The 25330-nt window shown below is 39.3% G+C and overlaps 1 protein-coding gene across 2 annotated transcripts; it reads left to right on the forward strand.

Moving 5' to 3' along the window:
- The first annotated feature begins 1210 nt into the window (after nucleotides 1-1210).
- Nucleotides 1211-24672, forward strand: LOC108677631 (serine/threonine-protein kinase tricornered). Of its 2 annotated transcripts, none has more exons than XM_018165883.2 (9): nucleotides 1211-1500; nucleotides 19201-19342; nucleotides 19563-19737; nucleotides 20353-20560; nucleotides 20948-21065; nucleotides 21391-21530; nucleotides 22334-22534; nucleotides 22771-22970; nucleotides 23750-24672. In XM_018165883.2, the coding sequence occupies exons 2-9, from the start codon at nucleotides 19212-19214 to the stop codon at nucleotides 23999-24001; spliced, it is 1425 nt and encodes a 474-aa protein (XP_018021372.1). In that variant the 5' UTR covers nucleotides 1211-1500; nucleotides 19201-19211; the 3' UTR covers nucleotides 24002-24672. The 2 variants fall into 2 exon arrangements, with proteins under 2 accessions (XP_018021372.1, XP_047736204.1); XM_047880248.1 differs by lacking the exon at nucleotides 1211-1500 and adding an exon at nucleotides 13324-13608.
- Nucleotides 24673-25330: the final 658 nt, after the last annotated feature.

The following is a 25330-nucleotide window of genomic DNA, read 5'->3' on the forward strand; positions in this document are numbered from 1 at the left end:
ATTATGCACACTATATACCTTACACAAAACGCTGCAGTGAACTGTATCGACCCATTCTTCAATGCTACAATACTGAATTTGAAAGAAGGTCATATCGCGATTTTAGCTTAGATTTTGCTTATGATGTTGGAGTATGATTGATGTGTTTTTAAGCGTGGAAATTAGAAATCGTAGTGTATTACACTGAATTATGAAGAGACCTGAGGTTGCGCGGCGCGGTTGCTTTGTGGGTGGACCGATTTATCTGCAATTTCGATAATTTATAATGGGCAATCCCAAATTTTGGAAGAAATAAAATTACAAATATAAAATTAATATAGCACATACGCAGTTGTTACCGAAAAAAATATGATAATGTAGTTTCTCAAGTGAGGTGGAATTTCGACTTGCTGGCTGCTGCACCGAAGATAATAAGATGGGAAATCCCGTTTTATCATACTTCTCATGCACAGTTTTCAAGTGAATGAACTCCTCGAGCTAAGTGAAATTCTGAGTTGCATCAGTAAGTTCCTATTAAAAAAATTCTAGTACTACAAAACTGACACTCACTTGTGAAAATGGAACATCCGCTAGGCAGTTGCATTTAAGATGAAGGAATCCAGATCCTTCGTATGAAGAACCTTGATATTGATTTATAACCGAAAAATTATGCTAGAAAAAGCTCATTCTGAAACGATTGAAATGGCTGATCAAATTTATAGAGCTCATACGCAGTTGAGCAGTTTTTTATTTCTCATTTTGAGTGAAACTTTTGACTTGACTTACGAGTTGACGTTTGAAATTAAAATTGTAGAGGTGTTTAACCGAGACAAAATAAATTTATACTAAAACTGCTCGGTTGTGAAGTGTCAGTAAAAGAATTCTTCGATTAGGGAAGAATTCTTAGATGAATCATAAACGTTTCAATTGGAAACCCCAAATTAGAATAGAAACCAATCAACACGCACGCACAAAAAAAAACTTTGTACAAATGAATGCATATATGTTTGCGCTATTTTTCGTTAGTAAGTTACGCAGCACACAACTTAAATATTTTTATTTTATTACTTGATACTGTTTCATACATTGTTGTCGAAAGGATAATCTTTATTTAAGAATCTTCCAACTGCCGCCATTATTGTTGCTTTTACATCAGTGCTGCCTCAAATACATTCTCAGTGATTCATGTTTTCAATAATTTCATGTTAAGATGAGCAATGAATCAAATCAAAATCTAATGTCAGTGATCTAACATTTGACGTAAAACTGTCTGGAGATTTGTCATTGTTCTATTTATTAATTGATTCATATTCAGGTTAGGATAGAACTAATATTTCATAGAATATTGCGCTTTTGGTTTATGTTTTTTAGCTTGTACTATTGTGTTTACCTCCAGCTGCTGCTGAGTGCTGCCTAACATTGTCAGTTGCTCGATTGTTTTGTTTGAAATGACCTGTGTGTTCTTTCAACTAAAAGAGTACTAAATAATATTCAAAATATCTTCCCACGCAGAAACATTTGGTAAGTAGAAATTTTTACCTTTATCATATTTGTTTTTAATGTTATTATTTATAACGTCGTCCTATCTTGTCCCTCATTTATAGTGCTATTGCAATTTTTTTCTAGCTACTCCAGTCGAGGTTGTGACCTAAATCCATTTACCATCCTCTGATGATCTGATCCTCAGTCATAGCCTCATCATAGGTACAAAGAATGGCCTACATTTCAACATTTGAATCAAACAACTTTTTCCTTTCTTTCTAGTCAACAAAACTTTAATTTAGGTATATTAGGTAATTTCCATTTTTATATTATATAAAGCAACAAGAATATTGTTGCTTTCTTTACCGTAGCTATAGTATGTTTCCAAAACTAGAGAGTAGAGACCAATCGCAATTATTGCAGTTGCGAACTTGGTTTAGACTTTAGCCTCTTATACTGTTAACTGTGTCAAGTGTCAAAGTAACTAAAGTTGCTGGCCTATATTTTGTAAACAAAACTGAGCCATATTTTCTAGCCAATTAGGCTAGCAACTGTGAAAAACGTCTACCTTTAGGGCTGTGACTAGAGCTTTTCCCTCATTTCCAAAACTGCTTGAAGATTTTTGCCAGATTAATTACCTCCTATCTAATCAGTGTGGAAATCCAGAGGGGTAAGATATTAACTGGTAAACATAGCAAATTGGAAAGCAGGACCCAAAAATCTGGAATGTCCAGCACACTTCCACTTTCAGTTCATCATCATCACTGATGAGTCTCTGCAAGATGCCACAGCTGTTTCATTGAAAAAAACAGCGCTTGCATGAAGTTGCATCATCACAGCCATGGTCAGGAAGATGTGCCAGGTGCACGGGAATTTATTTTGTCATTTTAACGACCTGCGCGGTGCGCCGTACTACGTTGGTAAAAAAATGCGCCGTGCGCCGTACTTTAGAAAGCTAAAATAGTTCTACTATTTTAGTTGACAATATACGCGAGTATATTGACTACACGAGTCAAACTGACAATAATAAAATGTAAGACATGTCCGGGTTACTTCTGACTCTTCCGGTTGTCCGCCTTGTCAAGTTGTCGGATACGGAACGTACAGTAATCGTAAACTGCGGCTGTTATACAAAATTTCTTCTAAAATAAAGATGGCCGGGATTGCGCGAACATGTGTGCGAAGATAATCAATTTTCATTACATTGCGCCAACTGTGCACAGCAATAGCTTAAAAAAAGTGAAAATGCGCGGGAAAATTCACCAAAAATATACATCATCCTGAGTGTGGCATCACAGTAACAAGAATTCAATCAACGCTTGAACGCGTCCAACGTAACAGTCACAAGAATCCAATCAACGCTTGAACGCGTCCAACGTACTGTCACAGGGATCCAATCATGGCTGGAACGTGTGCAACGTCACAGCCACTGGCATCCAATCAGCGATAGAAAGCTAGAAGGGACCGCCTCAAATGCACACAAATGACACAATGTTAACGCACTGATGCTAACTTAATGCATAATGCTACAATTCTTATTTCAAGAGCGTAATACAATAGTGTAGTTATGTCATTATTGATGGAAATCACAAAGAATATCATCTTCACTATGTGCACTCACTCACAAATACATGAAAAACTGCCTATGATTCAATCCACAAATACAAAACTGACCACCAATGCAATCAGCTAAGACATACAATCTCTTTTCGTTGCGATCAGCCAAACAAAAAACGTAAACAAAGAAGGTAGCAGGGATACCAACCGCACCGGCAACCAATGTGAAACTGACTTCAATATAGTCATGTGAAAAAATGAAAGATACGAATTCTTCTATATTAAAAATTTATCAATAACTGACATTCAACAGAAATCAGAATGGTTTAATAACCTTCGTAAATATTATTCATGCATGCAGAATCAATCGTGTGCAACAGTGGCTGCGTGGCGGGAATCTATGATGGTTAGTTCTCATTAAGCAATCGGTGGGTAAGGTACCTACAGAACATTACTGCAGATAAAGCTCCCGAACTTCGAAACGATAATTGCGTGAAAACTTTACGTGATATATTGTGAGCCTTCTAAAGTTTTAATAATGAAGAAATCACAAGGTTCACAGAATCTAAAGGTTTGAATGCTAAATTTTTGACTTTTGAGTACTCTATTGACTATTGAGTCTACTCTAGTCAGTCAACTGTGAAGTGTCATGTTGTTTGTTGTGCATTGCCTTTTTTTCAACTTCGAGAATTTTCTCCAATTGCCGATGAGTTTCTCCTCAATTTGAAAGCTGAGATAACAAATAGGTGCCATAAATGTTTTTTTTTTATATTTAATTTGAAACTATTATGTTGGGAGTAAATAGTATTTCCTTCTGTAGATCCATCCCTCTTGCTCATGTGTGAGTGACGCGCGCAATTAACAATCTTGCATGGGACCTTCTCTGTGTTGCCTGACTTGACATTCATACGATCATAGCTATCGCAACCGAAGCCAATTTCTGACGGCCTGCAAACCTGTTTCTAGTTGCCTGGAACATTTTTTTTAAGGCGGAATGCTTTTTTTATATGAACCACGAATTTTAGAATTCCAGCCTGTTAATCTAATTAACAAAATTGCACAATCAGGCCAGGAGATTTCAAATGTATTAGAAATTTGTCACATTGGAGCAGATGGAGCTGCAAAATTTTAGAAACAAGTAGGAAAATTCTAATCCTGCCAATTAGGAATATAAGACAGATTTTTTCTTCAATGGCAAGTGAAAAATAAAATGATGTTTCTAGGATGATTTCTGATGAATTGCTGGTAAAACCATAAAATGTAAATTGGCTGTCTTTATCATTTGGGACTTGCTTTCTTTTAGAATCAGTTCATTTTTACAACACTTCTCTTTAACTTCACTTCTTGTTTGTTTGTCTGCCTGTCTGTCTGTCTGTCTGCTACAATTCTTATTATCAAAATTTAACACACTTCTACTTGTCCTATCGTTCTGAAATTTTGCACACTTGCGTAAAGTTGGAGACAATGCATGAATCAAATGACAAAACTAATTATTTTAAAAATTAAAACATTTTTTTTTTCAATATAAAAAAATTGAAAAAATAATTTCATCAGGCGTCAGCTACAAATCTTATAACTGATATTTGACACACTTTTACCAGTCCAATTGATCTGAAATTTTGCACACTTGTGTGAAGTCAGAGGCAATGCATGAATCAATTGACAGAATAAATAATTTTGAAAAAATTTATATATTAAAAAATTTTGAAAAATTAATTTTTTTAATATTTGAAAATAAAATGAGAAATTCATTGTACATCTTTAACATTGGAGACACTGGATTCTGTAAAATTGTTGTTTTTAAAAAGTAATTTTTGAATGTATATTATTAATTTCCTCATTTACTCATGATTTAAACCAATTTCTTATGTATGGTAATGCTGGTATCCAGGATACTTTACTGGTCTACTTATGGGCAGAGGTGGGCAGTAGCGCGCTACATGTAGCGGCCGCTACATTTTTGGTAGCGGTAGCGGCTCTACATTTAAGGCAATGTAGCGGTAGCGCCTGCTACATATTTAAGTAGCGATACGAGGTTTTGCCAATACAGCGCTACCGCTACATTTATAGATAAAGCCTTTAGATTTTACTTTAGGGGACCGGCTACCCTCAAACAAAACTTCTTTGTTTACAGATGGATCATTTTGAAACTTGGTACACATATGTAAAACAGAAATCTAAGACCTTTTTGTTCATGTAAATTAAAAAAAATGAAAGAAAACGTGGAATTAATAGAAAACGGCAAATAAGGGGTACCGTAAAATGGGTAACTTAGACCGGCAGGGTAACTTAGACCACTTTTCATTTTTTCAACAAAAACCCCCACAACTCAAAAACTATTTAACATAGAAAAATTTTGTCAATGGGCATTTAAGGCCTAATACTGAGGCTACATAATGCAATAGAAAGATTTGAAAAGTTAGCATATCTAATAGATTAAAAAATTTAAAATGTGACCCACAAAAAAAAGCTATTTGAAGCCTGTCAGAGTACCCCCTCCAATTTTTTTATTTTTTGGTTAAATAACTCCAAGTTTTGATGCATTGTAGTAGAACTCTTCTAGTTACATATGCAAATGACAAATTTAATAAAGGAACACTGCAAGATGAATTGAGAACATAAGCTTACTAGAATTAACTATAACCATAATCCAATATAATAAATTGACTTCCTCAAACTAAACCATATCAGTCAGAGATGAACACAACCAAAGTAAAATGCAAGGGAACACAAGAAGTTAATATCAATGAAATTAGCAAAATACAAAGACAAAACTTAACCTAAATTATCAATGAATAAATTATATAAATTTCTATGCCACTCACCAGTGCAACTGAGTGCCCAGGCTGAGATACTGAATAGGAATCCAAATACTCAAGAGTGATAATTCAAGTTTGCAAATTATACTTTGGTCATCTACACTGAAAAAGATAAAAATATTGAATTTAATTTAAATTGAGTTGGATAGAGAACTGAAGAAATATGATAATTAGTAAAGGAAGACATGAAGGTTGAGCTACACAGTAGCCTAATTCAACCTCCGGTAACAGCGCTGCCCAGCTCTGCTTATAGGACTCAAAATTGAACTTGAGGGAGAGTCTAAAAAACTCTGCAGTGCCACTATGCTGAAGAAATTGGGAAAAAGTTGAGGGAACAGAGGTGAATATGGTCAGATTCATGGGCATTTTTATTTCTGTCAAATTGACGGGCAGCTTCTGTCTAATTAAATACCCTGTTAGGCTTGGCTTCATAGTGCAATTGTAAAATCTCCTTAGTTATATGGTTATCAATATCATACCCCAAAATTTATAATTTTGATCTGAATTATATGTTTGTATCTGAGCTGTTATCTGTTAGTTTGGTATTGAAGTTGTAATTCATTTTCTAAGCTATAAAGCCATTTTTCAAACTGTAATGGGATTTGTGTCATCTCTCTAATTTTATCTTGAGAGATGCAATAAAAATAAAAAACTTCTTGGATCCCTTTATAGGCAGTTTAGCACATTGTATGGCATTTAACTTTTATTTTCATGATTGTTAACATTGCTATTGCCAAGATTTGAAATCTTGTAGCCCCAAAGTCATGTAATTTCTCTTGTTTGGAAATTTTGCAAAAAATGGTTCACAGAAACAATGTTACTTGAAATTGCTTGATTTGCACTTTAGTACCGTACGTACCATGCTTCTGCCAAACATTTCAATCACAAAATTTTATATATATTTTATAAATATGTGACACTGGCAGGCATTGCCTAATTGTCTAAGGTATAAATAATGCTCAGAAACCCTTGTTTCAAATTGTCCAGTACACAAAATGACAAATCAAGAAGTTGCTATTCCTTGCTCAGTTTCACAATATTTTATAATTTTTAATTGGTCACCATACTCACCTAGAGACCCAAGGAACCATAGTGGTAGGTAGTTCCATAACTCTTTAAATATTAATTTGTAAATGGCTTCAAATATTTCCCTGCCACATCAGGCATTAAGTTGGATCTGATAATACCATGGCCTGCCACAAGTACACTAAAAGCTAAGATGGTAAGTCATAGTCAAATGACACATCAGCAACTTAGGTTTTCTTAATTTGCTTATTTTGTGTCAATGATGTAAAGAACTTAGGTGCTGTTTATTTTAGCAAACTGTTTATAGTAAAAAAGAAGGCTGTATTTTATATACTTGAACAAAATTAAACTTGTTTTTATCAGGAGTTGATGAATTGCATTTTTAGCACATTTTCTCATTTATGGAAAAAAAAAAGTGATATTGTGCTCGTCATGCCCATATGTCCGACCATCTGTCTGTGACTTCACATTTTTGTTGATTTTGAGAAAATGCGTTCTCTGTCACTCACTGCAGTGAGTACTGAGTTATATTTTTTTACTAATCATTTCCAACATTTGCCTTAGCAAATTTGGGAAACTTGGCAAATCCAAAAGGTAACTTGTAAATCTTATAAACAGTATACCATCTATTTAATGTTTAGTATCTATACAAAGTAATGAGATTATGCATCTTAAATCAAATTTCATATTCGGCACTTTTACAGAAATATATGAAAAGGCGTTCTCCTTATTGATATTTTGGTAATGTTTGGTTAACTTACAGTACTATGCTTCTGATTTAGGCATTTGGTAAAATGCTCTTTATGTGACACCACAGCAAGGCATCCTCTGTGTTTTATTATGAAATGTGCCTGTTTATATCTATAACTGAATTTTTGGAGCAACTAAGTTTGTTTTTAACATTTTACCCTGGTCTATATGTAGGAAGAAATTGTGTGCAACTTAGGCAAATTTGCCTACTCCTTCCATTTCTATGGCGAAATTAAATTAAATTAATGAACATCTTATAACTGAGAAAGTTCAATAGCCATGTCTTGGAACTGCTTATGTGCTGCCATGCGATAGTAGCTATTGCCAGCCTTTAATATGTGAAACTTAGGCAAGCTGCTCTGTTCCTGGAGCAATAGTATGTTGCCAGAACATTCTAGGACTTATTGTGACATAAAATTTGTACCTACATTTATATTTAAGGCTTAGTATATATTGCTAGGCCTAGTTTCCAACTTATTGCCCAGTTTTGATTCTGCAATTGCTGCAGTGCAAAGTTGGTTATTTGCAGGATCTGCTATGCCGAAGAAAAATTTTTGATACCAGCACCCAGATAATCATAGTGTTGAATTATTTTATGTGCTGTTAATTAGATCAAGTTGATTATGATATCTGAATAATAGGGCTTTGCTGTCTGGTCACAGGCTACACTCCTGTACTTCATACCAAGGATAGAGAATAAAGACTTGACTAATAAGGGAATTCATGCTGAATTTCTTGTGTTGAATCATTGTCGATTATTATGACCTTATGATGAGTTTTTGGACGTCGTAGTCCACGGTCACGCTGATGCGCCGCCTTCGTCGTCCTCCGTTTCCGAGTCGTCGTCGGATGTAACGTTGGACGTGTTCCGTATATTTGCCCTCATTTGGGCACGCTGTTGCAAGATGCTGTTGCTTGTCACTTGCTGTTGGTAGTTTCCCATTACTGGACAATCCGGGATCTTTCTCAACCACTTGTCCAGTTGTCTCTTGAATGTTGCAAGGGTAAACTCCCCTCCTCTCAGCGCTTTTGGTAAGACATTAAAGAGCCTCGGTCCTACCACGGACAGTGATCCCTCACGAAGAGTCTGTACTCTGGCCGCGGCTCGGTTATTAAATGGGGGAATCCTGCACAGTCTCCCCCTTCTTTCGTTGTAATATGTCATTATTTTGGAGGTCTCACTCTCAAAGTTGGGAGCCAGTCCGTTTATCATCTTCCAAGTGTAGAGTATGATATACCTTTCTCTTCTTCTCTCCAGTGAGTACAGTTCCAGGTGTTTCAGCCTTCCCCAGTAGTTCAGGTTCAGCTCCCTCATGCCGCTGATCCTGTACGTGAAGGTCCGCTGCACTGCCTCCAGTTTCCGCACCGCACCCGCCTTGAGTGGCGACCAAAGTTGGCAGCAATACTCAAGTTTGTGGAGCACGAGGGCTCTGAAGAGTGTAATTATTGGTGCTGCTTCTCTCGTTCGAAATGTCCGCCATATCCACCCCATCCGTTGCCGGCTGCGCGCGACTATTTCCTCGATATGGGGATCGAACGTGGCTTCAGTACTCGTATTATGAACGTATATTAGTGCAGATATTGCCCCTAATCTTAATTGATAGGTTGGTTGGACACTAAATTCTCTAATATCTTGAGCAGTGATTCTTATACACGAAATTTCACATTTTTGTTCAATTTTGCCTCGTCATAACAATGAATTTAAACCCGAAGGTACGATGCTTCCATACATTCTCGTGAATAACGCTTATAACAACTCACAATCACTCTCCTGTGACCGAAAATTGCACTGAAGACTCGATTCCAGTTGTGACCTACAGAACTAAGGTCCTTATGTAAAATTTATTATCATTTTCGTTACATTGGAGCGCTCAGACATCAGTCTGTAATGTAGTTTTTCCGCGGAATTCCGCCACAGCTGATCAGTAGCTCCTGAGATCGCGAGGGGGACGGATGTGCTCTCGTGCTGTCCGGCGCTGTGTCACGCTTCATGCTAAAGTTCATAGACATTCCGGCCTGTTACGTATTGATTACAATTTTTTATTCTTGTTCTTTTCATTCTGTTTACTAATTATCGTGCAAGAACAGTAGTTTTTGGTGAAGAATTTTCTGAGAGTTGCGTGCAAAAACGAAATTTTCCAAAAGTTACGTGCAAAAACGAAATAACGAAATTTTCGAAAGTATTTGCAAAAACAAATTAGCTTATATACGTGCCTCTGAAACTCTGCTTATATTGGAGATTTTGGTGCGTATTGCCCTGAATCTACACTCGATTTTAGTGTTGATAATGTGTGTGAACATTATGCTGTATAAATTAGTGGAGTGAGACGCCACTATACTCTGTGAGGACATACTCGTTCTTATGAAAATATATCTTTCCTTCGCATCGTCCACTGCAGTTGTTCTGAGACTGGGGAAAAAATTGTTCCTTTGGGGGAAATTAATAATTTTTTTGAGATAATGGAGAAGCAAGTGGTTTGACATTTAACCGTAAATATAAAATTGACAGTAGTAAATGCGGTGAAGTTTGTGTTTTGACTTGTCGACTTTGGTATTTACGGTAAAAATTTTTGACCGCTGCAACATCGTTTAGTAAGAACCACTATATCACTAATATAGTGGAATTATTGCTAATTTTTCTTGCGTATTTTGGGTTCGTCGTGCGTGGTGCACTTATTTCCTTGCTAGCGCTGCTTGAGCTAACCAACTATCATCTAGATTCTAGAGCTATGCATCTTGACCAATGAAAACCATCAGCGGCCGCACCACAAAAACTATAAGTTACCGCGAAACCTAATCGACCCAGTTGCCCAAAACCTGAATCATTTTCTTCCAAAAACGTTGTGCGCACGTGAAGATGTCCGTTTTTTGCTGCGCGACTTACAGTCGCTATTTTTCGGCTTGATTTAGACCCGCTGTTTCAGTTGGCGTCGCTCAATTTTACTCCACATTTTCTGTTGTTGTAGCTTAAACTTGCTGCGTATTTGTTGTGTTCTTGTGGCTTACTTGTACACCGCTTATTTGGCTGTTTACTTCGCCTTTTTTCCCCGCATGAAGACTCGCTTCCTCGACTGACTGCAAGCGTCGAACGCGCAGTTTAAAACTACGCGTTATTTTGAGATCATTTCTTGGACCGTCTGGTCGCGGCGGTAGTATAGCCCAGCGACCTCTGACATTAACATCTCTGTTGCCTGTAGGAGCCGCACTCTAAATACCACGCTTGTAATTCCTGTGGATCCTTGTAAGTCATAGTGAATATTTCCCACAAATCTTTGAAATGTAAAAATATTTATTTCGCTGTTGTGCGCACCTTTTACTTTCAGGATCACTCGTCATCGTCTCCTAATATCCTCGCAGTAAATGTTACACTCCTCGATGTCCCTTGTATGTGTATGTTATAACACCTAATGGCTGAATATGAGCGGTATGTTGTTCTGACACTTGTCTACGGATACATTAACTTCCGCCAATGCATTGTTTACCTGCTATGTTTAACTTTAACCACTGCCTGCCAGTTGAGCGTGGCAACAAGAGTTGCTTTTAGAAAACGGAGGGTTAACAATGAACATTAATTAGGCCTCCCGTTCAACAGCGTCCGCGGCTGCCAATTAACCTATTTTGAAACAATTAAAATCCAGCTGATAACGCGAGCTATTGTGTTGCGATCGATATAGCAACTTCACTGCTCAGATTTACAGTTTGTTTCATTTGATTTTACCTCAGTACAGGCCATTAATTCAAAATTCATTAAAGGCACCAAATGTATTAAGGTGCCAGCTGTATCGTTTGCCACAGTGCCAGCTGTATCGTGTGCCACAGTGCCAGCTGTATCGTTTGCCACAGTGCCAGCTGTATCGTGTGCCACAGTGCCAGCTGTATCATGTACCACAGTGCCAGCTGTATCATGTACCACAGTGCCAGCTGTATCGTGTGCCACAGTGTCAGCTGTATCGTGTGCCACAGTGCCAGCTGTATCGTGTACCGTTTTCTCACGTACAGCCACGCAAGTTTTATGCAAAATTCGCTAGTCTTTAGAAAGGCCCAAACTTGGCTCGTGATGAAGCGCATCGTGATGCCGAACATCTCGTGCATGAGTCGGATTACAGTTAAGTTGTTTTATGTGATGTGGTGAACGTGAGCGGGAAGCTCTTATTCGAAGCTTGATGTATCTCGGATCATGATACAAGTATGATGAATATTCCGTGGAAGTGTCGACATCTTTGCATCTAGATGAGTGGAAACTAAAGTTATGCTTAGAGTATGTTTATTTTACAGAGTAAACTGAAAGGCAATGATTGATGATTGCACATTACTCATCAACGTAGAAAAACTGCAAAGCGGCCAAGAAAGTAATGGAAAAAAGCTAAAAAATACTAGGAACGCTGCCAAGACAGTACAGGACAGCAGCCAAGAAAGTGCAGGACAGCAGCCAAGAAAGTGCAGGACAGCTGCCAAGACAGTACAGGACAGCAGTCAAGACAGTGCAGGACAGCAGCCAAGACAGTGCAGGACAGCAGCCAAGACAGTACAGGACAACAGCCAAGACAGTACAGGACAGCAGCCAAGACAGTGCAGGACAGCAGCCAAGACAGTACAGGACAGCAGCCAAGACAGTACAGGACAGCAGCCAAGACAGTACAGGACAGCAGCCAAGACAGTGCAGGACAGCAGCCAAGACAGTGAGCTGCCAGAAGTGAAGTTTAAGCTCCACGTGTAGAGCTGATGTTACAATCGATGCCAGGTCATGACTGCTACTTTTCTTTGCGTACTCGTAACGACATTAAATTTTTTAATTCAGGCCTTCGGTGTCTTGAAAAAAAACGTGTATTTTTCGTCATCCTATAGAATCTTGTTTCTTGTGTTAGTCACCAGAAGACATGACGCCAGCCTGGACGATGACTTGCACTTCTGGATTCTTGACACCTAATGGACATCGCATTCCTCAAACACAGAAAACTGAATTGCAAAAATTCATTGGTACCTGCCCACGGATTTTGTATTTCATGTGGGATTTTTAACGTTTGTTAGTTCAGGGCTGAAAAATTACAGTATTTTTATGCGTATTATTTACATGTGCTGTCAGTAATGGCGCCTAACATCTCGCGTTGGCTGCACGGTCGCTGAAGTTTATCTTACTTTAGACATAATGAATAGAGCACGCGCGAACAGGCCTCCTCTTATTCTCATCATAACGTTTCCACATACAGTCTCTGTAGATAGTAATTATATGTGTTCTTATTTATTCTAAAGTGCATGCAGCATCGACACTATCGAAATTCTCACTGGCAGCCTACTGTCTTAGACATACGTGTTTATCTATATTACATTTTTATCTATACTACGCGTTTATCTATACTGCGTATTCATCTATACTGCGCATAGGAGTGTTAAGAATTCATGCGCTTGCTGATGACTTGTCATTTTTTCGAGACAATTCAAGACGCTCTTTATTTAATGTCGGTAAAACCGACGAGTTTCACTGTCTGCATTAAGTAGTTGAAGATTAAATCTTGCATAAATATGGCAACAAATGTGTGAATCTGATACTCTTAATGTATATTTTTCTTCTTTTAAAGGTTATTTCACAGAGGGTCTCTGTCTGTTTTTTGCGTTTAGTTTTTAAAGTGATGAGTTTTGCTCAAAGTACTGGATTTGAAGTTCATTATCAATGAGACAAACTTTTTGTAAATAATAATTTCACGTAGAATTTTTGTGTTTCATGTTTTGAATGCTTGCACGCATCAAAAACACGACTTTGAACGGTCAAGAGTTTATGCAGCGTAAACGAAGTGGTGCGCATTCAACAATGGAATTGTGACATGAAATATCAATAAGCGAAGGGTGTGCAATGACCGCCCAGTATAGTGCAGGGAAGTACTTGTGAATGTTATGGAGTTTTGGCAGCACTTGTTCGGACTAACAAGCTCCCCGTCAGCTGACACTGTGACAGTGCCCGCAGTCGCGCCTACTCCGCCTCCCTCACCGCCCCCTTCAGGTAAACGACCTCACGCACTGCCACCCTCCACAGCAGTGGTACACGTATGACGGTAAAATACACTTTGGGCCTATACTTTCAAAAAAGTTAAGAGATCGTAAGTTCATCAGCCTATCATTGACGGCCTTTCGAGCAAAATCCACCAATCATAGACAAGAAAATAGAGTGTAAGTACTTACGTTCACTTAGCGAATTTTGAAAGTATGATGATTAACTTGGAGGTAACTTTTTTCACCTATTATTTTCATTTGTGATGGAGGCGGCAATTATCTTTAGTATTTTAGGCTTTAGGCGGCAATTTAAAATAACAGGCGTATGTTTCATTTTATTTGGTTAATCAAGAAAGGAAGTGCAAATGTACTTATTCATGTAATATTTTCATCGACATGTTTTGTTTCATTATTGTATTCCTTTTATCTAGACTTCTCATTCCTGAGGCGTGATATTCCAATACTTAAGACACTCCAGCTTAGTAAATTCTAAAAAAGGAATGCTCAGAATGATAATGTCTCTTCTCTCCTAAACATGTTCTATCTTGGCTCTTTCATCATTATTGCCTGTGTTTATGAGCGTATGTAATGATTAGTTTTTAACGTATTACTTATGTTACTTTTTCCGAGCTCTTAGAATCATATCATCTGTAATTTTTTTAAGTGAAAAGAATTATCTCCTGACAGCTGTTTCGGTTAGGATTTTACTGTGTAGATCATGAAACTTGATAAGCCGCATGCACAATTCCGAGATAAAGAGAGCTTATTCGAGGCGCTCCAACCGCAGTTCTAAGAAAGGCCTGAAACGCTTGCCTGGCCACGGCTTTTCATCGCCGCTGTAGCTTTGACGATGTAGCATAGCCGCTGTAGCTTTGACGATGTAGCATAGCCGCTGTAGCTTTGACGATGTAGCATAGCCGCTGTAGCTTTGACAATGTAGCATAGCCGCTGTAGCGCTGCCCGTATAGCATTGCCGCTGTAGCTTTGACGATGTAGCATTACAGCTGTAGCGCTGCCCGTATAGCATTGCCTCTGTAGCTTTGACGATGTAGCATTACAGCTGTAGCGCTGCCCGTATAGCATTGTTGCTGTAGCGTTAGCGGTTGGCGCTGTAGCGTTGAGCCCTCCGGGCCAGACGCCGCCGTATCGCGCTACATCTCGTGTCTGGGTTTTCATGCCGCTCAAAGTTTTCAGCCTTTCATGTTGCCGGTCTTGATCAAGGATTATTTTTGTACTGATTTTTATTGAAGAATATTCAATAGGGATATTTTGGTTTGCGTTTCATGTCCTCAATGGTCAGCATATTCGCATTTTACGCAATTTTATAAAATTGGCTTTTGTAATTTTTTATGACCGCGCTTTCATTCATTTTGTTTAATAACTTGTCTCTCTAAGGATGGGGTTCTGTTATCTTTAGTAACCCGTTCTTTTTTATTAATATCGTATTAACAGCTGTAGACGTTATTGTTATTTCGTGCGTTGTTTTTTTACGAGTATCAATTCTCCGATTCCATAAATTCAGTGGATTAGTGCATTCATTCAAGTCTGAATTCCATTTTCGCAAGGCTATTCAGCTCGCTGCATGAACCATTCTTCGAGAAGAAAGAAACCATCTTGCCATAGCGATTGAACTTTCTCGGCGATTGAAATTCTGGGCTCACGACTTCAGGCAACCACGAGGAACCGAAGCGTGTGTGTGACCACCACTCGCTGCTGTAGCCAAGATACCGACCAGCTACTTCCGAGATTATTTTCTTGCTCAATCGATGGTTCCAGAAAAGCCCACGGATTTTGTGGTTTTGTGGTCTTGTTAAAAAAAACAGATGTTGGACAGTCTTGTTTAGAATCGTGGAGATAAGTTTGTTACTATGCTAATCGAATGCTATAATATAATATTCCTCGTCTTGTGTCGTCTGGTGCGGAGGGTTTAATTTAGCACAATATATAAACATCTCGTGACTTCCGCTATATAAAAGTGTATGCACAAAAATGAAGTATGTAGTGGCCGAGACTATGTAATGCATGACATAATGTGTGCTGCTCATGGCATAACTCCAAGAACACGAGCCGCGTCATGCTGTTGTCAAGTGTGCCATACTGTTGTTAAGTGCATCGTGCTACTTTTTACTGCGCCATGTTTCTGTTTTCTGCGTCATTTTGCTGTTTCCTTTGTTATGCTATCGTTTTTAGCGTCATGCGGTTATTTACAGCGTCGTGCTTCCATTTAATTTAGCGCCGTGCTGCTGTTTTCTACGTCGTGCTGCTGTTTGCTGCTCGTATCCGCTATTCGCCTCGATTCAATTCTTCTTACGTTCTCGTCTCTCACTTGTTCTTCGTTTCCGTTTTTCCTCTACTATTCCATGTTTTTTTTTTCTCCTTATCTAACTCATTTTTCACTACCGTCTTTCCTGTTTACTTCTCTAATTCCATTCCTGCTTCTTTCCTTCCTTCCTGACGTCTTTTTCAATCTTCTACTTTGCTTGAAGATCCTCACCTTCATGCCAACGCATTCGTAGTCCTGAATAACTCGGATCCTGTCGAGCGAGCATATTTTGTTCTTCTCGATGGGTTAAGGTTTTCCGGGCAGGCTGTTACGTTAAGGTTCACGCTTGTGTACTGGAGTATGTTTAATTTAACAAATGTTCAATACTGAAATGAAACACTTTGTTGCTGCTTTGTGGAATATATATATATACATAGTTGCACCTCAACGCTTTATTGCTGTTGCTATGAGGAAACGCTGCTATAGTTCATGCGCGGCTGTGTATTTACGCAGAACAGTAAGTACATTTTCATACCAATTATAGTTTCACATCATTTAAACTATCGTGTTTTCCTATTATAATTTAAATCTAGTAACTATGAATATTGCGACCGTCCATGAGTGCTGGGCAGCGTGAGTGTGTGTGCAGGCACACCTTCATCCGGGTACAGTGCGGGAGTGAGAGGCGCCTCTGCACACAGAGCTGGGTCATGATCGAGGTGGTGCCTGACAGAGCAACTTTACTTCTAATTATCACGTATATACGCTTAGATCCCTTGCCGTATTTGCTCTTATTAATTTACGCTCTTACCAACATGAAAGCGTCGAGCTTACCTTTATATTAAGTTCTGCTTCAGATTGCTGTTTGAAGGTTTAATTTATTTTTGCAATTCATAAAAGGACTTGTTCATATAAATAAGTTTTACTACTAGAACATCTCGTGGCTCTTGTACATAACTTCGAGACATGGGTTGGCAGACTACAGCGCTTGGCAGGATGAAAGCAGTCATTCACAAAATTCTTCTGTGAAATGCTGATTCATTATTAAAAACATATCTCAACTGAATTTAATGCCCTGCTGGTTAAAATGAGTACAAATTCAATCTATGATTCACTCCTCCCCAGTTTTACGTATAGTAACTCGCAATGGATAAAGTAAAATTTGCCTTTGCATTAGTCCTCAAATAGAACATAGAAACTTGATCATGGATGATCAATGTTAATGCTACGAATATGCTAGAATTTCGATCGGTATCTGTAAATACGTCCGGTCAGGAGTGTACTCGGCGAATATATACGCGTCTATGCAAATGCCTTGGAATATTGTTCCTTTCAATACAGACTGCAAGGCTGACCCTCTTTTCCGATGTGTCCGTGAAAAGGTCAAGTCCGCCTCAGTTGACTTACTAGCTTCTTCAACAGCTCGCGTCGACCTTGTAACTGGCAGCATTTCCATGCCATGTGTTATACCTGCATCTGACCACATAAAGTTCACTGGTTAAGACTCCATTTTACAAAGGCCGGCAGTGAGACTTCTGTTGTGTAATTTATATAAGAACAAGCGTCTGTCCGTTATATAAGCTCTTTTCAATTTATTTTCATACGCTTTCAATTCTAAATTAAATGGAAATTATTTCCTTTTCCGTAAAAAAAGTCAATGGAAAATTGAAATATGGCATGTACAAAGAAGGCTCGTTAGATTGACTTTGCTTGCATCTTTGGTGTGGTATTTCGTTCGCATGCAAATGGTTCGTGGGTTCGGTAATTAGGGGAAGCCACGCCCCAGGCGCGCCGCTCCCCCATCCCTGGTCAGGTGAGGTCATTCCTGAACCGTCAGCCCTCGCTATAACCGGAGGATAGCTTCTGGATGGCCGACCCTATTTCGCCTGTAATTTTTGTGTTAGTCTCTGCCACCCATAAAGCAAACCTTGGCCGCTTCTGGCTGAGAACTTTTTAACCTCTCCCAAGGCCAAGTTATATTCCTTGCATCTCTCTTGATCCAGGACGTCTTTCTCATTTTCTTTACTACCTAAATCACTTACATTCTTCATATAACCTTACTGGTGATTAATGCAGTGGGATGCCTTTAACATGTTATCATGTATAATTCTTTGTTTATTTTGTGTCATCATCGTTTATTATCTCACTGAAATTTTTTTTTTGTCTGTCTGCTGATACAAGTGACGTTATCAATACCAGGCAAATATTATCCTGGAGAAATTAGAGTTATACAGTCATGTAATAAAATGTAATAAACGCCTTTCACACGTGTTCATGCATGCGGACCTCGCAATTTCTTTGTTCTCGAATTTTCTGGCCAACGTTCGTCTCCGTTCATCTTGCAAACGCAAACCGAGGTTTCCGCTTTGGTATCTTCCGCGTGCGCTGCTGGCGTGATAGCAAACATGATAGTAAATAAGCTCGTTGGTCAATATAAGTGGCCGGGTTTGGCGGAGTGATGGTCTCGAGCATGCGGCTTAAGGTGCGTCTTGCTCATTAATACCTCATTGGCCGTACTTGCGTGTCGTCACTTCCCCATGGGAGTTTCCTAATGGGTGTCTGTACGAGTGGAAGAAGGCATGCGCGCCGTCTTTCACATGTGTTTCCAAAGACGGCATCGCCGCAAGTTTTTTTTTTTATTGGAAAAAGCTGAAGCAGCAATCAATTGATTATTGGTTGTCTTCGTGTTGATGATTAATGATTGTCTTGTGTTATGCATTTGGTGGCCATGAAGTAGAGAATTTTCGTTAGTTCTTCTGAAACAGCAACTCACTTAGTCATCCCATCAACCATTTCATTTCTAGTTTTTCCTTCATTTTTACTATCATTGTTGGGGATTGAACGTATAACGAATTTGTGATTTTGCGTTAGAAAGAGTTAGACGTGACCTTGTCCAAACTAAGAAAGCGGATTCAGTATCGTGTGTGCCGTGGATGTGTAAGGAGTCTCAGCAATAGTCTTAGAAATAGCTCAGAATCTCGGAACCTCAAGAATAGCTCAAGAATTGCAGCAATAGTCTCGAAAGTGTCTCGTTTCTGATTTCGGTGTTTACCAAGGCTTGGTTTTAATCTGTAATAAAGATAAATCAGAACTCGTTTATCACTTTGGCCAATGGGAAGGACCTATACGATCACCTGGCTGAACAATGCAGGGATGAAGATTGGTTTGTTCTATTTTTGTTGGAATGCGTCCCTAGCATCATTATATATCGACTTATCCATACCATTCAGTTTGTCATTCATAATTTTTATTTTTCTGCACATGAACAAACTTCGCAGTTAATTGCTTCTGCACCGATTACGTTAACGTCCAAATGATATAAGGTTGTTCTCATGACAGGCGTGGCCGCCATGACGGCAGCGACGGCCGAGAGCCAGGTGCGCTTCAGCGGCCACACGCTCGACAAAGCCACCAAAGCCAAAGTCACGCTCGAGAACTACTACAGCAACCTCATCGCCCAGCACCTCGAGAGGAAACAGAGGTGAGGACTCCTTAAGTGCGAGACTCGCTCGGTGCCTATCGCGACAGTATTTTTTCAGTGATGGGGTATTCCCTAGTCAGGTTTAGTTCTGTTTTTTTGTTAGACACACAAACACATTACTCGTAATCAAAACCTGAACTAAGTCACTAGAATCCTATAAAGTAGTATGATTGATATTATTCATTTTATGCCGATAATCTGAGAGGCTTTTGATGTACAGACACGACAAGCTGGAGGAGAGCATGAAGGAAGAAGGTCTGAGTGAGGACCAGAAGTGCGAGAAGCGCCAGCAGCACGCACAGAAGGAGACAGAGTTCCTGCGACTGAAGCGATCACGTCTCGGTGTAGAGGACTTCGAGGCGCTCAAAGTCATCGGAAGAGGAGCTTTTGGCGAGGTAGACTTTCATAAATTATTTCTTACACTTTATATACGCGTTGACTGCAGTCTAGCTTTATTCGGGTGACTGTTGCTGTTCTGTTTAGTTACAACTCAGCCACAAATTGAATTCATTTCTAAATATGTTCTTCATTAAGCCATCTTAAGGGTCATTAGCACAGATTTAACGGGTAATATTTCAAGGGTAATTTCTTCACTATGATAGCACAGCTGTATTTTATCAGGCTCGTATAAGTCTTTCCTTAGGCCTTGAGCGTATCATTGCTGCTACTGCACCTTTCGAATTTATAGTTGTTCCTAATGATAAAACACAGGTTTCTGTGGTTAACATTTGAGCTATCGACTGTTAACTAGTGGTGCCTTCCTTTTCCAGGACCTATACTTCGTTAGCTGTTGCAGCTTTTGGAACAACTTCAAATGCAGAGGATGTATTAATATGTTAACCAGAGAGCATGTTTATGGTGTTATCTACAGTAAACAGAAGGCAGATCTTATGTTGTTTACTCTAAATAATGTAGTGGATGTATGGGCATGGTTATGGTGTACTCTACAGTAAGCAGAAGGCAGATATTGTATTGTTTACTCTAAATAACGGCGTGTATGTATGGTGCAGGTGCGACTGGTGCAGAAGAAGGACACAGGTCACGTGTATGCCATGAAGATCCTACGTAAAGCAGACATGTTGGAGCGCGAGCAGGTGGCCCACGTGCGCGCTGAGAGAGACATTCTGGTCGAGGCTGACCACCAGTGGGTCGTGAAAATGTTCTACAGCTTCCAAGACCCTATTAATTTATACCTCGTCATGGAGTTCTTGCCTGGAGGTGAGAACTATTTAGTCTGTACCTCGTCATGGAGTTCTTGCCCGGAGGTGAGAACTATTTAGTCTGTACTTCGTCATGGAGTTCTTGGCCTGCAAATGGATTAGTTTGTATTGAATTAAGATGGGCATACAAATGTCTACGTGTCGACATTATTTCCGTTAGAGAAACTATTGTTCAATTCTTCCGTGAGTGGTGGGGGTTTATGTCAACTCGATGGGGTCGAGACTCGAACGATGTGATGGGGTCGAGACTATCGATGCGATGGGGTCGAGACTATCGATGCGATGAGGTCGAGACTCTATCAATACGATTGGGTTGCAACTCGACCCATAAGTCGACGTCAAGACTCGGGGTTAAGGCAGTTGTTGAAAGCTTTTATTTGCACAGGCGACATGATGACGCTGCTGATGAAGAAGGACACGCTCTCTGAAGACTGCACGCAGTTCTACATTGGCGAGACCGCCCTGGCCATCGACTCTATACATAAGCTTGGTTTTATACATAGGTATGGATCATAGTGGCTGTGCCTCTGGCTAAACCAGGGCCATTAGCACGAAAATTTTAATTAGCTAGTAATTATCACGCTTAGTTCAATGATGTATTGAGCTGAGCTTTAGTCAATGTTATAAATTTCCATTTAGTTCAATTCACACCTATACTATCTTAGTTTTAGTTGATGCGTGTTATATCAAGCATTATAGTTTTTCTATTGCCTTATAAAAACAGTTTGTATGGCCAAGTTTAATTTTCAATATTTAGTGGACGTATCAATTCAGTACTTGTGTACTGACTTGACTTATTTGATTTCAATTTGTCGTTGGTTCCAACAGAGACATTAAGCCGGATAATTTATTACTGGACGCCAGAGGACACATCAAACTCTCCGACTTCGGCCTCTGCACGGGCCTCAAGAAGTCCCACAGAACAGAATTTTATAAAGATCTCAGCCAGGCCAAAGCCTCGGACTTTAGTAAGTTATGTTCTTATCTTTCTTGTTTACGTTTTATTTTCCTATAATCTCACGGTGATCCCTGCACGCGGTCACGCTCATGCGCCGCCTTAAAATCGTCCTTCAGTGACGGGACTTGAGCCTGAGGCTTTTTGGGCCGTGCTGTGCGTAAAAGCATTGCTGTATAATGCGTACGTACCGCTTTCAGAAATAACATCTATCTACTTTCCTGTCATTCTTAGTTTAGTATTATAGTTAGATTTAAGATTCATCAGATCTATGAAGAAATACAAGCATTCATTTGTATAAGATCTTGACCAGGAAAACTTCTGTCTTCAGCAGGTAATGCTATATTTTTCTCCGGTATGATTTGACAGTGAAAAATTTGTCCTCCATGATTTAATCTTCGACTTCCAGTCTTCCACTGAATTTTTCGACTTCCACATTTTTACCTCAATTTTCACTGTCTATTCTGCAGTCAAGTTCTCTTCGTAATTCTAATGTTAATTCTCAGCAAAAAGCGACGAGATATATGCTCAGACATGCTAGTCAATAAATTTCATTAAAATATAAACAATTCTGTTTATATTTTTATTTTTGTTTTTGAAAGCATTTTAACACATGAAATTTTGTCGCTGAAATTTGTCACTACATTGTTGCATGTCGAATTTTCCAAGTTTAATTCAGCGTAAGCATATCTGAAATGATGGATGGAAAAACAATGCGATGAATTGCTGTTTCTGTTTTATTATCTCCTTGTTCTCTGCCTCAAGAATGGATACAATTGGGTTGGAGCGAGAATTAACTCTATTTTTGTCCGCCAGCAACTTATTCGAACGTACCTGCAACAAACCCAATGGATTCAAAGCGACGAGCCGAGAGCTGGAAGAAGAACCGCCGCGCTCTGGCCTACTCGACCGTCGGCACGCCGGACTACATCGCCCCGGAGGTCTTCATGCAGACGGGATACTCGGCATGCTGCGACTGGTGGAGTCTGGGCGTCATCATGTATGAGATGCTCATAGGTCAGTCGTCATGTATGAGATGCTCATAGGTCAGTCATCATGTATGAGATGCTCATAGGTCAGTCATCATGTAGGGAAATGCTCATAGATCAGTCATCATGTACGAGATACTCATAAGTATTATTATTTATGATTCGTCAGAAAATTCAATACTAAATTGTTAACCATGTTTAAATTAGATTGAACACCAAGAATTGTGCAAGTGTGAAGCATAACGGACCAATTATTGTTGTCAGGATACCCGCCGTTCTGCAGCGAGAACCCCCAGGAGACGTACCGCAAGGTCATGAGCTGGCAGAAGACGCTCGTGTTCCCCGCCGAGGTGCCCATCAGCGAGCAGGCGCGCGACACCATCGTGCGCTTCTGCTGCGAGGCCGAGCACAGGGCGGGCTCCCAGCACGGCCTTGATGACATCAAGAACATGCCTTTCTTTAAGGTCAGACTTATGGTTATTTCCATTATTAATTCTAAGCACGGCCTGGATGACATCAAGAACATGCCTTTCTTTAAGGTCAGACTTGCAGGATTATTCTCATAATACAGATAAAATAAAGATACATAGAGAACTCTCCTGCTACGAGGCAGAGCACAAGGTGGGCTTTATTCCTGGTCAGATTTGAAACTATCTTTTAGTTTTGAGTTAGTGAAAAATAACAAGAATCGTAAGTAGATTTGACAAAGTTCTTTTCTGTATTTGGAGGTGGAGACTACTACTTATTTGTGATAATTATCGATTGATCGAACTATTCAAAAATGACCAAAAAATTGTCACAGCCACTTCCCTGATGCAAAATTAACATATTGAGTCTGATGGAGATCCAAATCCATTTCTGGCAGTTACAGGGTAATGAACTAGTAATTAAAAAACAACTGGACTCGCATATCTGAAATTAATGCAGGAACTTCGCAGGTATAAAACTACATATTTTCTTGAGTTTTATGAAGATCCGTGTGCATCTGCGGCAGTTATCGCTTAATTAACTAATTCAGAAACAACTTGACTCACAGATCTTAAATTATAACAAATTACATCAAATGCGCATGTGTAAAATTGACATATTTCTCGAGTATGTGGAGAAATAAATCATACTAAAACATATCAACTTTTTCAGGAGGCTGTAGTGGCAGATGTTGTTGCAAGGCTATCGCGTGGTTGTGCAAGGCTCCCGTATTTTATGCTTGCAGTGCAAAGCTCACAATATTTTATGTTTGCAGGACGTAGACTGGGCACACATCAGAGAGCGTCCCGCGGCCATCCCCGTACAAGTGAAGTCAATCGACGACACGAGCAACTTTGACGACTTCCCTGACGTGGACCTGAAACTCCCAGCGTCGCCGCCCGTCAAGGAGGGAGAGGCGGGCTACAAGGATTGGGTCTTTATTAACTATACCTACAAGAGGTTCGAGGGACTCACACAACGAGGTCTCGTCAGACCTAGTGGCGCTGCTGCTCACCAACTTGTCTGAATGGATTATGTCGTAATCTTAATTTGATTGACAAGAATAATTTGATTCCTAATAGATCTTAAAAGTCTGAACTGTTATTCCTTCTTATCGTTTCACCATCAAACTAGAGTAGCTTCCAACAGAATCTTCATCGCCATTTGAACATATTTTTTAACTTGCAGGTCACTGTGGCCTGCTGTTGATTTACTTATTCATTACAATTTTTCATAGTTTCGAATATAAAGTTGACGTTAATCGTCATTTGGAATTCTGTCGTTATTGTTAAATATCGCGCCTAATTTTGTGTGAGAAGTGACAGAAAATTATTCGCGTATTGCGCCATAGTTTATTTTGTCTTGTCGAATAGCTTGACTGTAGCTATGGGAACAATTAGTATTCACGTTAAAAAATGGAGTACGTCATTCTAAGAGATTATACGATGGCTAACTGTAGCGAATGTATTAGCTCGATGGGAACGGTTGCACTAGCTGCCGTGCGTGGTTCCTACTTCACTAAATTTGTACTAGAAATTACTCTAATATTGCGTATTTTTCAGTTGCGGCTTCATTTAATATCTTTGTCCTTAAAAGGAATTTGTTTGATTGAAATGAAAATTTACTGCAATAATATTTTGCAATGTCATGCGTTGGCCTTTAGTTGGTAGTGAATAAAGTAAATGGGCAGCTGATGGTTGGACAGAACTCACTGCTGGGTCGGTTCTATAGTGAGCTACTTAATGGCCATCGCCCCTCTTGAGCAATGCTTTCTACTAGACGATAGTTAAGTTATTCCTGCAGAAAATGAATAAATTCTGTTCCTGGCTAGTGGCTACTTTGTTAGAATTTGCGATTTGGGGGCGTGTACCGAATTTATGTCACTTTTTACTATAGATAAGATGCTTCTTATTGTTTCTTTGAATGCCCATAGGAACTGCTAATGTTCAGAAGATATTTCTATTGTAGATACAATGCTGGAACATTTTTTGGTCGGTGACGTTTTTCAGTGAAGCTGCCAACTTCGATATTAAGTCGCTCGCTAGCCTTTCATTCGGCACCTCGAAGATCAAATAATTGATTCCTGATCCATTGTGGCAACAAAAAAAATTTTTCACTTGTGTGAGGTCTCCATTCCAAGAACAGTATAGATTTTTGGATGTTTGCCTAATATAGAATATCGAGCGTGTCTGCCCCTCAGAGTCGGCAGAGATTTTTCTAACCATGCCCTAGACTGCCATCTCGTTCTGTGCACGAGTTGTTCGTTGACGAACTTACGTTACTCGCCTAGACTGCTTCGCCTGTAGACGTGTTTGACGAATCCGACAGCAGTTCTTAACTCGAGGGTTCGTATTAG

Source organism: Hyalella azteca, unplaced genomic scaffold (assembly GCF_000764305.2).
Source record: "Hyalella azteca isolate HAZT.00-mixed unplaced genomic scaffold, Hazt_2.0.2 contig5071, whole genome shotgun sequence".
Classification (NCBI taxonomy): domain Eukaryota; kingdom Metazoa; phylum Arthropoda; class Malacostraca; order Amphipoda; family Hyalellidae; genus Hyalella; species Hyalella azteca.